Raw genomic sequence first — 13688 nt, forward strand, 5'->3', positions numbered from 1 at the left:
GCAGATCTGCCAATATCGGTGGTGGTGGAAAGAGAGGTGGTGTTTTAGATCTGTGATTTCTTTTCAGAATTCAACTCAAAAATTCACAAACCTGAAAATGCTATGTTTTTTCTCTCTCCAGGGGTGCAGTCTAACTTGCTAGTGCCAGCATTTTCTGTTTTTGTTTCACATTTCCAACATCCACAGTATTTGGCTTTTGTTCTCTGAAGTTACATTCTGAAGACTTCATTTTAGATGATTACTCACTGACTGCCCCAGTGTTGAGTTTTAGTGGGCGCACTGCTCAGAAGTGGGCATAAATAAGCAGGGTTCACTTAATCCCTATTTTAAGTGCATGGGATAAGATAGCTATTATTCTTCTTTTAAACAAAAGTAGAGGGGAAAACCATCTGGATCCAAGAGGTGATCAGACTTTGGCTATCACATTAACACAAAGTCAGAAAGTGATCACTGCTTTGATTCAGCCAGAAAGACTGTACAAGTGACGTGAGTTTTAGAGTCAGACTGGGTTGTGGGAGTATACATTTAATGGTGGGTAAATGTGAACAGCTGCTAAAAATTTCTCGAAACATGCTTAATACCATTTAAGCAAGCTGAACCAGAGCCTGCATTCACATAGCACCTTTAGTAAAATCCAAAAGGTGCTTCCACAGGAGCATTAACTCTTGATACTGAGACACTTAAGAGAAATTTAGGACAGGTGACTAAAACCTTGGGCAAAGAAATGGGTTTTAACAAGAAACTAAAAAAAAGGGGAGGGGGTGGGAATGTTCAGGAAGTGAATGCCAGAATCCAAGGTCCAGGGAACAGCAGTAGGCATGGCTGCCAATGGTGACATAATGGCAATCAGGGCTATGGTGACAGGGGGCGATCAGCACTATTTGCCTGTTAAAGATAGTGATTAGGATCAGAGGGAATGGTGCAAAAGATGGGGAAGGGGCTATATCAGTGAAAGAAAAATCCTCGTTACGTTATTAGAGATAACAATTCTGGTAGTTAGCCTAAGCAGGCTAGTCACAAGCAAATCAGTCACCCGAGGATTCATTAAAACAAGGTCAATCGAATGGGAGTTCTAATCACTCTGAAGTAGACATTAGGAAAATGTTTTGAACAAATAGAAAACTGTGCGTTTTCAAACATATCTATTTGATGTTTGGTGGGATGAGAATGATGTGGACAACAGAAGCATTAATTTGCTCATCCCTCCACGCCCTCAAGAAAGTGATGGTTAGCTGCCTTCTTGAACTGTCGCAAGAAAATGCAGTTTGGTACAACTGAACAGCTTGCCATGCCCTTTCAGAGGCCAATTCAGAGTGAACCACATTGTTTGTGCCTGGAGTCACATGTAAGGCAGACCAGGTAAGAACAAGAGACTTTGTACCACGATGAACAGCGAACCAGATGAGTTTGAAGAAAATCTACTCATTTCATTATATCCTGCAGATTTATTTTGTTAGTTGAATTTAAATGTCACACTTGATGTGGTGGGATTTGAACTCTTGTCTCTGGTTCATTACATCAGGCTTCGGGATTATTAATCCAAAACATAACCAGTAGACAACCATATCCCTAATTGGTGTAAGAGCCATAGGGAGATTAGGAAACACTTTTGGTGTTTAAAACACTGGTGTGTTATTACAATCTGAAACGTTGAAGCAAAGTCAATAAGTCAATCAAACAGTCAAAGGAAATTGGATCAATTTGTAGGGCTAAGTTGAGGAGCAGGGACGAGTGCAACTAACTGGATAGCTCTGTAAAGGAGGCATCACAGACATGATAGGCTGAATGACCTCCTTTTGTGCTGCATCATTTAAGGAGATAGTATACGGGTCCTCTTGTGGTGCAGTGGTAGTATCCCTATCCCTGAACTGAGAGACCTGAATTCAAATCCCACCTGGTCCAGAGGTGTGTAACATCTCTGAACAGGTTGACTGGGGGAAAAAAAAGTCAGTCAAGGAGATAGTAAACCTAAATCAAGTTATTAACTTATAGTTTAAGAAAGTAAGTGACTTTTCATAATAACATCATAAAACACTGCATGGTGCTCCAAAGGATCATCATAAAACAAAATAAAAACCGAAAGAACTGTGGATGCTATAAATCAGTAACACAAACAGAAGTTGCTGGAAAAGCTCAGCAGGTCTGACCAGAACTGAGGAAGGGTCACCGGACCCGAAATGTTAATTCTGATTTTTTTTTTCTCCACAGATGCTGCCAGATCTGCTGAGCTTTTCCAGCAACTTCTGTTTGTGATCATAAAACAAAAATTGTGAACGAGCCACGAGATACTAAGACAGCTAACCAAAAGCTTTGTCAAAAAGGTAAGTTTTAAGGATGCCTTAAAAGGAGAGGGGTTGGGAGGAAATTTCAGGGTTTAAGAATCTCTTGTTTAAATTCAACAAAATGTACTGATTGCAGTCTTACCAGCTTGGTTAAGCATTTAAACACTTGTACATTTTATGTATATTAAATGCTGGTCCCAAGGTATATGGGGATTGGAAGTTCTTATGCCACATCACCAGATCACCAGATCACAAAGTCCTAATTCCTGAAAATGTTTTGCTGTCAGGCCATCACACCGAGATATAAATCTTGTCCAACTGCTTTTATACAATATGAACTGAATGATGGCAGCAAGCATCACTGATATTTAAAACCGTACATAATGTTGAAGAGCACAAGTTTGTCTTCTATTATCAGTTTAAGAGACTGGCATGAAAGAATGAATCTTCCATAAAATGTTTCATTCAAATACATATTGAAATGGAACACGGATTAAATTTAAAGAATTATGCTGCCTGAATTTTTTCTGCTATTTAAATGTATGCAAAAATGTAAATACATAACTGCTATAAAAAATACATCAGATGCTTCACACAACACATCATTGCATTTGCTTACTGTACACGCACTTATATATCACTCACCATCCTTACCCTGACAGTATTCGGTTTTAAAATCTAATTACTTTTAAATGAATGCAAATTATTTGCTTACTTGAATCTGTTACTAATCTCCCACTGAACACATCTCAGCAACATATATATATGCACACAATATATATTGTATATTAAAAAGCAATCTTACCAGCATGAGCTCTCTGTATATGGCTCTTGAGGCCACTAATAAAGGCAGTCTTAAATGAGCAAAGTTTGCATCTGAATGGTTTTTGGTGTCCGTGTTGGTTCTGCATGTGGCGTTCCAAGCTGGGAAATTAGAAAAAGAGGCATGATTGAATTGGAGAAAAACATTAATGACCTCAGCTGGCAACTTGAGATTCCTGGCTTAAAAAAGACAGGTTAGTTATTGTATTAATATAGTTTTACAATATCAAAAAGGAAAAAAGGAAAGAGAGGGATATTTGGGTAAACCTGGTAAAATGTTCAGTTCAGTTTCAACTGGACTGGCAGGTCCAATTTGTGAAGGATGTAAAAGCATGAGAGAAAGAGCAGAAAAGATTCACAAGAATGGTTTCAGAGATGACAAACTTCAGTTACATGGATAAGATTGAGAAGTTGGGGCTTTACACTTTGCTGAAAAAGGATTGAGGAAATCTGATAGAGATATTTAAGATCATGAGGGGTTTTGATGAAGGAATTGTTCTGTTGGTTAAATAATTGAGAATTAGAGGGCACGTATTTAAGAAGCGATGCAGACATGACGGAAAATGTTTTCACTGAGTGAGTGGATAGGATCTTTTCATGGAATACATGGGCCTGAAAAGGTGTGCTCAAGGTAGCATCAACCAAGGGCTTCAAAAGAGAAATGGATAATTACTGAAAGTGAAGGCAAACTTGTCGCGCTGCAGGGAAAGACAGGTGAGAGAGACTTGTTGACTTGCTCTTCCAAAGAGCCAGCATAGATATGATGGATCAAATGGCCTCCCTTTCTGTGCTGTAACCACTTTATGAAGCAGTGGATGGTCTGCATGCATTAAGTTACTCCTTTGGGTGAGTCTAACATCATCTTACTCGTAAAGAGCAGTAAAACCCATCAAAAGGGCAACAGAACTGAGGAGCAGAAATGGGTACTAATTTTAAATTTATGTAAAATTTATGTGCGAGGTCAACTGTCACTAAAGTATTGCCTTGTGGCAATTTAAACAATAAAATTCCAAAAGAAAATTAGTCGACAGGTACAGGAGTGTTCATCATTAACTCTCCTCTCCTTAAAATTACTCTCCCCAGCCCTTCATAAGTAGCTAACATAATGAACATGCTTATTAAACAGCCCAGTAAACCGTAAAAGCTCTGGGCTAAAAGCAAACACAATGAGTGGAATGCGAGCGTCAATGTAGAATCAAAGCTGAGGGTTGAAACTACAGTCAAAAAGGAGAGCAAAAATCTAAACGTGTTAAAAATAAGTAGACAATTAACATTACAGGTTATCAATTAACCAGTATGATAAGTAACACCTAAAGCTTTAGTAATTGAAGTTATAGAATAAAATTAGATAATGATTTTGAAACAGAGTGCTTTTACAACTCTTGGTGACAAGTTGGAGTTGATCATAAAATATTTCTCAAAACACCCTCCCATTTTGGTTTTGGTTAGTTCATGTCTTACTGATGCTCGACACAGCTTTCTTTCGTTGTGATTCACATTTTGCTGAGCTTGGGTATATCTGTACTACGGGGTAAAGGAGTCACACTCCAACAACGATCAGCACAAAAAGGACAAGACCAAATCAAATCAGCCTACTATTTTGCCAATGAGTTTGTGCCCTCAGGCACAGTATTATGGGAAAGTGTTCGGTGGAAGTCAGGCCAAATGTGAAATAGATGATTTGAGTGTTCTGAGAAGTGACAAAGCCACATAACACCGAGGAGATGATTTAAGGAATCACTTCAACATATTTGTCACTTCCAATTAGAAACGGGTCTGAGAGAAGCATCAAAGATGGACCTACCCCCTGACAAATCTTGCATAGGTATTCCCTTCCCTTGATGGAATGGATCATTTATCTGTACAAGCAAAGGCTGATAGATACAAAATGATACGGCCCTCAATGTCATCAAAAGGACTTGGAGGAGGCATGGGCAGAAAAATGGCATATGGCATTTAGAATCCCTACAATGTGGAAACAGGCCTTTCGGCCCAACACGTCCACACCAATCCTGACAGCATCCCACCCAGACCCATCCCCTACAACCCACCTAATCTACACATCTCTGAACACAACGGGCAATTTAGCGTGGCCAATCCACCTAACCTGCACATCTTTGGACTGTGGGAGGAAACCGGAGCACCCAGAGGAAACCCATGCAGACACGGGGAGAATGTGCAAACTCCACACAGACAGTCGCCCGAGGGTGGAATCGAAGCCGGGTCTCTGGTGCTGAGAGGCAGCAGTGCTAACCACTGAGCCACCGTGCCACCCTAAATGACAAATGTCAGGTGAGGCATTTTGGAAGGTCAAGTACAGGTGGAAATTATATGAAGAATGGCAGAATCCTTAGGAGTATTGATATGCAGAGGGATCTGGGTGTGCAGGTCCATAGATCACTAAAGGTAGCAGCACAGGTAGATAAGGTAGTAAAAAACACCTATGGCATGCTTGCCTTCATTGGAACAGGCACGGAATATAAGGATAGACAAGTTATGCTGCAGCTTTCTAGAACTTTAGTTACGCCACACTTGGAATACTGTGTACGGTTCTGGTCACCACACTACCAAAAGGATGTCGATGTTTTGGAGAGGGTACAGAAAAGGTTTACCAGGACGTTGCCAAGTTTGAGGGATTTTACTATGAAGAAAGGTTGGATAGACTGGGTTTATTTTCACTGCAATGCCTAAGGTAGCCAGGGTGGGGGGGTCAATTACTAGGGGACACAGGTTCAAGGTGCAGGGGTGGGGGGTGGAGTTTAAAAGAGGTGCGAGGCAAGTTTTTCAGACAAAGGGTCGTGAGTGCCTGGAACATGTTGCTCAAGCAAATGCTGGAAGCAGACACAATAGCACCATACAAGTAGTACCTGGGCTAATATACAAATTGGAAGAGGATAGAGAGATATGGATCTTGCAAGTGAAAAAGATTTTAGTATGGAAGGGCAAAATCTGTCGGCGCAGGCTTGGAGGGCCGAAGGGCCTGTTCCTGCATTGTATTGTTCTTTGTTCTAAGCCTAGACTCATCTAATGTCAGCCAGTGATGCAAAATAAAAACATGTAAACTATTATCAGAAACTAGTTCCCTGATACACCTACGCTCAGTTCGCACTAAACAACTGCACCTCCCAGTCGCGAACCATTTCAACTCCCCCTCCCATTCCTCAGACGACATGTTCATCCTGGGCCTCCTGCAGTGCCACAACGATGCCACCCGAAGGTTGGAGGAACAGCACCTCATGTTCCGCTTGGGAACCCTGCAGCCCAATGGTATCAATGTGGACTTCACAAGCTTCAAAATCTCCCCTTCCCCAACCGCATACCAAAACCAGCCCAGCTTGTCCCCGCCTCCTTAACCTGTCCTTCCTCCCACCCATCCCCTCCTCCTATCTCAAGCCCCACCCCCATCTCCTATCTACTAGTCTCATCCTTCCCCCTTGACCTGTCCGTCCTCCCTGGACGGACCTATCCCCTCCCTAACTCCCCACCTACACTCACCTTTACTGGCTCCATCCCTGCCTCTTTGACCTGTCTGTCTCCTCTCCACCTATCTTCTCCTTTATCCATCTTCTATCCGCCTTCCCCTCTCTCCCTATTTATTTCAGAACCCCCTTCCCCCACTCCCATTTCTGAAGAAGGGTCTAGGCCCAAAACGTCAGCTTTCCTGCTCCTCTGATGTTGGTTGGCCTGCTGTGTTCATCCAGCTCTACACCTTGTTATCCCTGATAATTGGTACTTTGGCTGCCAGAGGTTGAGTTCCCTCTCTAAATCTCATCACCTCTGCTCCTTTGAGATGCTCCTAAGGAAATCCCTTTGAACAACCTTTCACTCACGTGTCCTTACATATGCTTACATGGCTAGGTGTCAAATGTTCTTCTTTTATTGGATTACGGTGCTAAATAAATGGAAATTGCTGGGCTGTTATAAAAGGTAAAAGGAGCCCAAAGTCAGGATTCGAGGATTGTTACAGCAGAGCTTTAAAAAAAGTTATATATTATGGATAAATGATGAATTACATAAATACAGTTGTGCCAAGTTATCAATTCTCACTCAAGAAATCGAGTCACATTGCAAGAGCTAACAGTAAACACATCAGAGCCCACTTCAGTCTAACAGTATAGCAGCTGTGGTATTTTCGACTTGCCTGGTGAAAAATCATCCTACCACAATTCCAGCCCTAGTTCAGGCAGTTCCACTAGTTGCACTGACACTCAGCGGAAGCATTAACACCTTTGGGCCTGATGGTCCGTGTCCTTACTGTATAGTCGTAGTGAAATATAACCTCTACCATTCACTTACTTCTGCCGGAAAGCAGTAACAAACAAACAGTACTGGCAGTGATGTTTGCCTTCACGACTAAACAGTGCAGAAGCTGTGTGACTCCTTTCATGGGAACGCAAGCCTTGCAAGGACATGAGAATCCGATCACACTGACTGCAGGGGTAGCCTCCGATTGTAGCATCCCCCCCAGGGGCATCTTCCTCTCCCTCCAAGCTCTGCTGCTCTGGTAACATCTCCAATGATTTTTCAGCCGAACATATCGAATTGCTATCTCCATCTTTGTCCTGTTGGGAAAAGAACAGAAACATGAGAAATAGGAGCAGGAATACAGCCCCACCATCTCTACAGCTCATAGCTGATCTTCTTCATCAACTCCACCTTCCTGCACCGTACCCAATTACCTTCCTTCCTTTAAGGATACAAAAAATCTCATTCTTTTTTGTTATAGACATTGGTGGAGATACAGTCCAATGGGATGGATGGTAGAGAATTTCACAGATTCACAAACCTCCACATAGTGAAGCTTCTCCTCAGTCTTAGATAGTTGACCCCAGGAAGATGTTCAAAGGGTCAACGAATGATACGTTTTTGTCCAAGTACAAACATTTGTGAATGAAACCAGGAGGAAATTCAGTTAATTAGGGAGACTAAAGAAGCTGGGAGTGTTCACTCTGGAATGGTTTGTTCCGGAATGGAAGAGATTACAGGGAGATTTAATCAAGGTTTTTAAAGCTGCGAGGCACTTTCTTAGAGTAGATGGGGAGAAACTGTTTCTAATGGCAGGGGGTGTCAATAACTGGAGGAGCATATTTAATCAACATAAAGAACAAAAATGCAGTGAATTGACGTGATTTGGAAAAGTGCTGCCTGAAAGGGTTCTGGGAGCATATTCAATTAACTTCAGAAAAGAGAAGTGGATAAATACTTAAAAGGGAGCAGGAGGCAGGGGGTAAAGTATATTAATAGCTGTAATGCAGATTTGAATGGAAGTCTGTCTATTTCAGCCTACGCTTCCACCTTGCTGCTGCAGATCTTTGGCGACTTGATGGGCGCGAGGGTGAGGAGGAGGGGGGATGAGGGTAACATGAGAGAACCAGTGGACCTCTCCAAGACACCGTCAACATATCCAGTGAGGGTAAGCCTGTGGGGAAGGTGGTTATTCAGAATGACAGCCTCCCTCTTTTCTGTACCTGTGTGTGCGTCCTGTGTTACTGGAAAGGGAACCTGCAGATTCAAAGTGAAGCCTCCTACCACTAGTGGGCACCAGAGGGACAGGAGGACTTGGTCAACACCAGGGACAAAGATTTCTCCAATAAAAACAAATTTCCTTTCGTTGCATTGTAATTTACTGCTGATTGTTTGGGTCTCATTGGTGATGTGATTTTGGAAAGACATTGTCCAACAAGGGACTCAAGGCAAATTATTCAGTGAATGTAATGAATGGCATCAAAACTTATCGGCTGCAATAATGATGGCTCCAATCTGAAAATACATCGCTGGGATTCAGTGCATACCTCAAGTCAGATATATTAGTGCTAATTACACCATTTGAATTGCAACCTCAAGCTGCACCAACAAGCAGTTCACTCTAGGGTACACAGAGGGTTTAAAAACATCTCTTGCATAGCTCGTATAGTCACAGGTGTTAGAGAATTCCATGAAAAACAAACACATCTTATTCGCTGTCTTCCTGTGTTTAAACAGTGCAGTGTCTAACAGAGAGCGCTGCTCACTGGCAGAAGTGTTCCAACATGCATTCCACATCTGACATAAAGGGTGACTTATTCTTGTACCCATTACATTTATTCAGGATTGTCCAAGTCTCCAGAGATTAATGACGTATTTAAACGATTAACTGTGCATGTGTAGCTGAACTGTATAACAGTGCAATTTAAGAGCTGGACTGCGCAGTCAGACAGTGAACAAGTCACCCTACCTCTCCGGCACATGAATTTAAATAGACCGAGATCAAAAATAAAAGCAGCAATTTCCTATGATGGCTGATTTGATCACTCTTTCAGGTAATTTGTTTAAGATCTTAACAACGAGGTAATGTTTTGGGGACCCGAGTTCAAATCCCACCATGGCAGATGGTGGAATTTGAATTCCATAAAAATCTGGAATCAGGAGTCAAATAATGACCACAAAACTGTCATCGGTTGTCAGGAAAACCTTTTAATGTCCCTTAGGGAAGGCAATTTACTATCCTTAGCTGGTCTGGCCTACATGTGACTCTAGGTCCACAGCAATGTGACTGACTTTTAAGTGTCCTCTGGAAATTAGGGACGGCCAGTGACACCCAAATCCTGTGAACGAATACAAAAAAAAACCCTCTGAAGAAATGTCCCATTTTCCCTCTGGTTCTCTTGTCAATTACAGTAAATCCATGACCTCTGTGTACTGACCCACTTGCCACAGGAAGCAAGTGTTTTCTCCATAGTTGCTCAATTGAATCCCTCAATTTTCAACACCCGTAACAATTGCTGCCTGAAGATATACAATCCTGGCTTCTCCTGTCTTTCCATGTAAGTGATTTTAGATAGATACTGGCCCAGATTTTGCAGCAGTAATTAGCAGTGTTCATGTACATTATACCACGGAAGCTGACAATAACATCTGGAAGGTGCACATGTGCAGTTAAATGCACAAGTTGCTGTCATTGATTGCACGAGGGGCATTTGTTGAAGTCTCTGCGGACTGGAATTAACGAGCAATCAGTGAACTGAGGAGAATTTGAACCCCTAATTCTGTTTGACTCACTTAAAAGGCCTTGAAAATGTTACATCTTGTTGAATTCATGACCTGTACCATTCTTAAGTAGCCACTGCAGCAAAACCTAGAGAATATCCAGGCATGAGCTGACAGATAACACTTGTGCCAAAAAAGTACCAGGCAATGACCATCAAGACAGACTAAATCATTACCCCCCCGACATGCAATGGCATTAGCATCACTTAATCCCTCATTATAAACATCCTGGGGTTTACCATCAACCAGACACTGAACTAGACTGGCCACGTAAATACTGTAGCTAAAAGTACAGATCGAGGCTAGGAATATGGCATTAAGTAACTCATCTCCTGACTCCCCAGATCCTGTCCAAGAGGACAATGGAATACTCCCCACTTGTGGGTATGAGTGTTGCTCCAACAACACTCGAAGCTTGATACCAGCCACGGCAAACCGGCCTGCTTGATTTGCACCACTTCCACATAAACCCTTTGAAAACGTTCCTGGATCCACATCTTAAAGGTTGTAAATAGGGCTATGGGCCGTGTGGGGGAAGATGGGACAAGAAAGGTCATCCAGGTGTCATTGGGCTGGTGTGGATGAGATGGGCCAAATGGCACCCTTCTGTGCTGTATCATTTCTATGGTTTGTATCCGTAAGCATTCAGTCCCTCCATCACCAATGCACAGTAGCAAAAAAGTGTGCAATATCTTCAAGATGCACTGCAAAACTATCACTGCGTCTCCTTCGGCAGCACCTTTCAAACCCATGACCAATTTCATCAAGAAGGACAATACAGAGAGAGAAGAAAACTCATAATAAATAGAGTATGAGAAAATGGGTGAAGGGTACTGAATGAAACCCATATAATGTGATAATGGGTCTAGGAGTACATGAGAATGGGTGACTGTTAAAAGCTATGTGTATCATAACAGGACCTGGTATAGGGTGGGTAAAAAACATGGAAGGATGGAATCAGGCTCTAAAGCTATTGAACTCGATGTAGAGTCCTAGAGACTGCAGGGTCCCCAAGCGAAAAATGATCTGTTGTTCTTCTTGCGCTGAGGTTCACTGAAACCCTGCAGCAGGCCTCCAACAGAAATGCTGGCCAGGGAACACGGTGGTGCTTTGAAGTGGCAGGGAACTGAAAGCTCAGGGTCTTTTTTTTTTTTAAAAACAGAAGACGACAGATGTTCTGCAAGGAAAGCATGGTCAACAGCGCGTGCAGTAGACTAGATTGAATGAAGTATGGGAAAATCGCTGATCACCTGGAAATGATGTCAGGGACCTTGGACAGTGAGGAGGGAGGAGGAAAATGGGCAGTGTTACAGTTTCTGTGATTGCATGGGAAGGCATCAATGGGGAGGTGTTGGCAGTGGACCAAGGTGTGCAAGAGGGAATGGTCCCTGCAGAATGCTAACAAATGAAGGAAGGGGAATGTGTGGCTGGTTGTGGCATTCCAGTGGAAGTGACAGAAATGGCAACCTACAATCCTTTCGATGCAAAGGCTGGTAGGACAGTAAGTGAGAATCCTGGGGACCTCATCATTGTTGTGGAAAGGAAGGGAAGGGAAAAGAAAAGAAAAGAAGAGGGCAGAAGTGCGGTAGATGGGGCGAACACGAATGAGGAGCCTGTTGATCAAGGTGGCAGGGAATCCTCAGCCGAGGAAGGTGGACATTTCTGAAGAACCCCGTGGAAGGTGGCATCATCAGATCAGATACGACAAAGACCACTGGGACAATGGGACAGAGTCCTTATAGGAAACAGGATGAGAGGATGTACAGTCCAGGTAACTGTGGGAGTCAGTGGGTTTGTAATGGATAACGGTGGCCAGTCTATCCCCGAAACGGAAGCAGAGATATCGAGGAAGGAAAGGGAGGAGTCAAAGATGAGTCAGGTGAAGGTGTGGGCAGGGTGGAAACTGGAAGCAAAATTGATAAACTTTTCCAGTTCACAATGAGAAATGGAAAGCAGCACTGATTATGTCATCACTATGCCAGAGGAAGAACCGTGGGTGGGGGCCAGAGTACAACTGGAACGAGGAACGTTCTATGTACCCACAAAGAGCCAGGCATAACTGGGGCTCATGGCCACCCTTCGATCTGATTAAAGTGAGAAGAGTTAAAAGGAGAAGTTGTTCGAAGCGAGGACGAGCTCGGCTAGACGGAGGAGGCTGGTGGTGGATATGGTCAGTTCAGGCCCTTTTTCTGGAGAGAAGCAGAAAGTCTCGAGACCATCCTGATGGGGAATGGATGTGTAAAGAGATTGCACATCCATGGTAAAGAGGAGCCAGCTGGAGCCCACGAATGGGAAATCCTAAAACTGATGTAAAGCATCAGAGGAATCCAGGGGAAGGACTGGGAAAGGGAAGAAGAAAATCGAGTTGAGGTTGGAAGAAAATAAGTTCCGTGGGGCAGAAACAGACAGAAATAGTGGGTCTGTCTGGACAGTCCTGTTTGTGAATTTTGAGGAGGAAGAAGAAGCGGGGTGTGTGGGGATGGATACGATGAGCTGGAAGGCTGTCGTGGGGAAATCCCCACATGAGATGAGGTTGGTGACAGTCATGGACACAATAGCCTGATGCTCACTGGTGGGGTCATGGTCTCTCTCTTTTGCATTCTCTGGGCTCCATCTCCACCTAACCAAACAACTTCACTACCCAACAACAAATGTCAGCTTCAGCATAAATACTGCTGTTTCCCTGCTACTAATAATTCTAATGAACAGTCATCGGACTTGAAATTTTAACTCTATTTTCTTCCCACAGATACTGCCAGACCTGCTGAGTTTCTCCAGCAATTTCTGTTTTTATACAACCACATATTTGTTCCCCTCCAACCTATTCATCATCCTAACTCGGAAATATAAATTCCTTCACTGTCACTAGGTCTAAATCTCGGAGCTCCCTTCGTAAAAGTATTGTGCGTGTACTCAAACCGAAAGGTCAAATTTCTGCATTATGATGAAAATTCCACGACCTTAAAAAAAATTTAAACTTCTATCCTAATCCCTTGCATAGTCTAATTTATTTATTTTGCTATGTAAAATGAGAACAAACTGAACAATAATCAGTGTTCATATCATCCTGGCAAGCTGTACGAGTATACTTCAACGCAAGTGGCTGCTTACCCAGTTTACTATCATCACAGTTGCTGGAAGCCTGATGGTCCCTTTGGACACCATGTCAAATTTAAAGTAACATTGGGAGAAGGGAAAATCAAGTCACAAAGATGGACTCACCTTTGTGGAAAGGCTTCTCCAAGGTCAGCAATTTCCAACTACTCTCCTGTCCGTCTTTGTGAGTCAGTTGCTAAAACTCCCACAAGTTGACACAACTTAGCCTTATTATTATTTATGGTCAATTTTTGGAAAATGTTTACATAAAGCTCCTTTCATCAATGGTAACTTCATATTGAATTCAGCCCAAATAAAGTGAAAAGTAACATCCACAAGCCTGACAACTTGAACATTAGTCAGACTGATAGAAGTACATCTCAGAATTATCACAAAAGGACAAGTAAGAGAACCTGCACAAAAAACAATTAATCAAAAGTGGGTTAATGCATGTTTTATTCT

At 42.6% G+C, this 13688-nt stretch overlaps 1 protein-coding gene across 5 annotated transcripts in view; it reads right to left on the reverse strand.

Moving 5' to 3' along the window:
• znf462 (zinc finger protein 462) overlaps nt 1-13688 on the reverse strand; it is a 104996-nt gene that overhangs the window by 20951 nt on the left and 70357 nt on the right. For all 5 annotated transcript variants that reach the window (XM_020530366.2, XM_048595013.1, XM_048595014.1 and 2 more), the window contains 2 exons: nt 7401-7666; nt 3088-3206 (listed from right to left, as the gene is read on the reverse strand). In XM_020530366.2, coding sequence (XP_020385955.1) covers nt 3088-3206; nt 7401-7666 — 385 coding nt within the window. The remainder of the gene's footprint in view (nt 1-3087; nt 3207-7400; nt 7667-13688) is intronic.

The sequence above is a fragment of the Rhincodon typus genome, chromosome 3 (genome assembly GCF_021869965.1).
Source record: "Rhincodon typus isolate 14 chromosome 3, sRhiTyp1.1, whole genome shotgun sequence".
NCBI classification, from domain to species: Eukaryota; Metazoa; Chordata; class Chondrichthyes; order Orectolobiformes; family Rhincodontidae; genus Rhincodon; species Rhincodon typus.